The sequence below is a fragment of the Crocuta crocuta genome, unplaced genomic scaffold, assembly GCF_008692635.1.
Source record: "Crocuta crocuta isolate KB4526 unplaced genomic scaffold, BGI_CrCroc_1.0 scaffold234, whole genome shotgun sequence".
NCBI classification, from domain to species: domain Eukaryota; kingdom Metazoa; phylum Chordata; class Mammalia; order Carnivora; family Hyaenidae; genus Crocuta; species Crocuta crocuta.
Genome location: NW_027529647.1, coordinates 2,755,446 through 2,757,437, shown reverse-complemented (window position 1 = coordinate 2,757,437; position 1,992 = coordinate 2,755,446). Strand labels below are relative to the sequence as shown.

At 68.3% G+C, this 1,992-nt stretch overlaps 1 protein-coding gene across 1 annotated transcript in view; it reads right to left on the bottom strand.

Moving 5' to 3' along the window:
- CASKIN1 (CASK interacting protein 1) overlaps positions 1-1,992 on the bottom strand; it is a 9,253-nt gene that overhangs the window by 282 nt on the left and 6,979 nt on the right. The window contains 1 exon segment of the mRNA XM_077762780.1: positions 559-1,992. Coding sequence (XP_077618906.1) covers positions 559-1,992 — 1,434 coding nt within the window.

The following is a 1,992-nucleotide window of genomic DNA, read 5'->3' as shown; positions in this document are numbered from 1 at the left end:
CTCTGCGGGGAGGAGGAGATTCGCACCCGGGGCGGGAGAGCCCTGCCGCGACGCTCCGCTTCGCCCTCGAGAACCGAGACGCCGCAGCCCGGGCACCGCCGCTGCCCCCGGACCCCAGGCTCCCTGCAGCCGCCAGGGGGCGCGTCTCCCTATGCATATCTGTTCGGGTCACCGGCTTCTAGACCCTTCTCGGTCCGCCCCCCCCTTCCCCTTCAGGTGTGGCCTGCCACAGCCACTGGCCGTTGGGTTGCTTGAATACCACAGGGCCTTTGCACCTCTGACCCTTCTGCTTCGAAGCCTGCCCCCTCTCTAGTGCTGGGGTCACTCTCAAGCTTCCCAGAGTCCTCCGTGACCCAGCACCTGTCTTCCCTCCAACAGGTGCTGTTATCCATGAGTTTCTGTACCTCCTCCACCGAGCAAGGGGACGAACATCCACCCTCCTCCCAATTTGGGGTCGGCAGTGCTGTCCATCGGGTGGGTGGATGAGAGGGTCCTAGGATACTTTCCCACCCCATTCCACCCAGCCTTCCTCAAATTCAAGAGGAAAACCCCTCAGACTGTGAAGTGGGGAGGTGGGGGGTGCCCTCCCCAGCTGGCTCCCTGCACCTACCTGGGCTGCCAGGACCTGGCAGCGGCACCTTCTTGGAGGCAGGGGTGGGTGAGCCCTGGATCTTGGGAATGGGCTGAGTCAGCACAGGCTTGGGAGAAACAGGCGGCTTGGCTGGCTTCCGGGTATCCATGTCAGGCGGGGGCAGCGGGGGAAGGTGCATCAGGNCTTCCCGCTCCTTGGCCTTGGGCCGGCGCTTGACCGTGTCAGACTCAGTCAGGATGAACTTGACGCTCTCCTGCTGGCTCTGCTTGGCTCGGATGCGCCTCTTGAGCGTGGCACTGGCCTCTACTCTGGCCAGGGGCGGGCCCTCCCCACTTGCCTCGCCCTTGGCTGGTCCTCGAGACCGCTGCCGAGTGGTACCATCCTCCACAAAGTGGCCGTGATCTGCAGGCCCCCCCGACTCCCCAGGCCCCCGGCGGGCCGTGGCCAGAAGTCCCGTGACAGGCCCGCTGAGCGTGCGGCGCCTATTCACCACCTCACCATCAGGCCCAATGGCTTCCTTGTGCTTCACCGAGGCCAACACTGTGGCCACCCGGCCTGGCTCCGGGCTGGCGGGGCGAGGCATGGTGTGGCCCTCGGGGGGCCTGCGGGCTGCTCGGCCCCCGCCCCCAATGGATGACAGCTCGAGCATGGCTGCGATGCTCTTCACACTCCCGGCACTGCCTGTGTCCACGCTGCCAGCCAGGTCGCTGGCCCGCCGGCGCTGTGCCCGGACCCCCAGCCGGCTGTCCTCGGTCCCAGCCCCTTCCGTCTCCGCGTCTGGCGCCGACTCATCTGCCAGGTTGGCACTGGCCATGGCTGAGCTGGAGCGCTTGGGCGGGGGCGGGGGCGGCCCCTTCTTTCGGGGCCGCACAGCGAAGGACTGGCTGCGGTTGACGTTCTTGTCGGTTCCTGCGGGCGCCCGCACTGAGTGGCTACGGCCCACACGCCGCTGGACGGTGGCGTAGGGCCCTGCGGCGGCTGGCACCAGCAGCTCGTCCCGCTCAGGCTCACTGTCAGACGCCGCGTAGCGATTCAGGCTGTGGGCACGCTTCTTGGGCCGCCCCGGCTCCACGTCAGCCTCAGGAGGCAGGCACAACGTGGGCACGGGTGGGGGACCGGCCACGGGCGAGGGCCCGGGAGCGGCTGGCCCTGCGTCGCTCTCCACGGGCTGGGGCAGCACGTAGGCAAAGCCGCGGTGTGTGGGTGACTGAGGCAGCGAGCGGGGTGACATGGGGCGCTCTGTCGGTGGCAGCAGCTGCGGGGTGGGCTTCACCTTGGCTGTGGCTGGGGCTGGACCATGAGGCCCACCCAGGGCTTGAGGGGAGCCTGGCTGGGCTTTCGTGGGCGTCTGGGGAGGCGTGAAGTGGCTGGCACCTGGCGGAAGGACCTGCCGAGGCTTG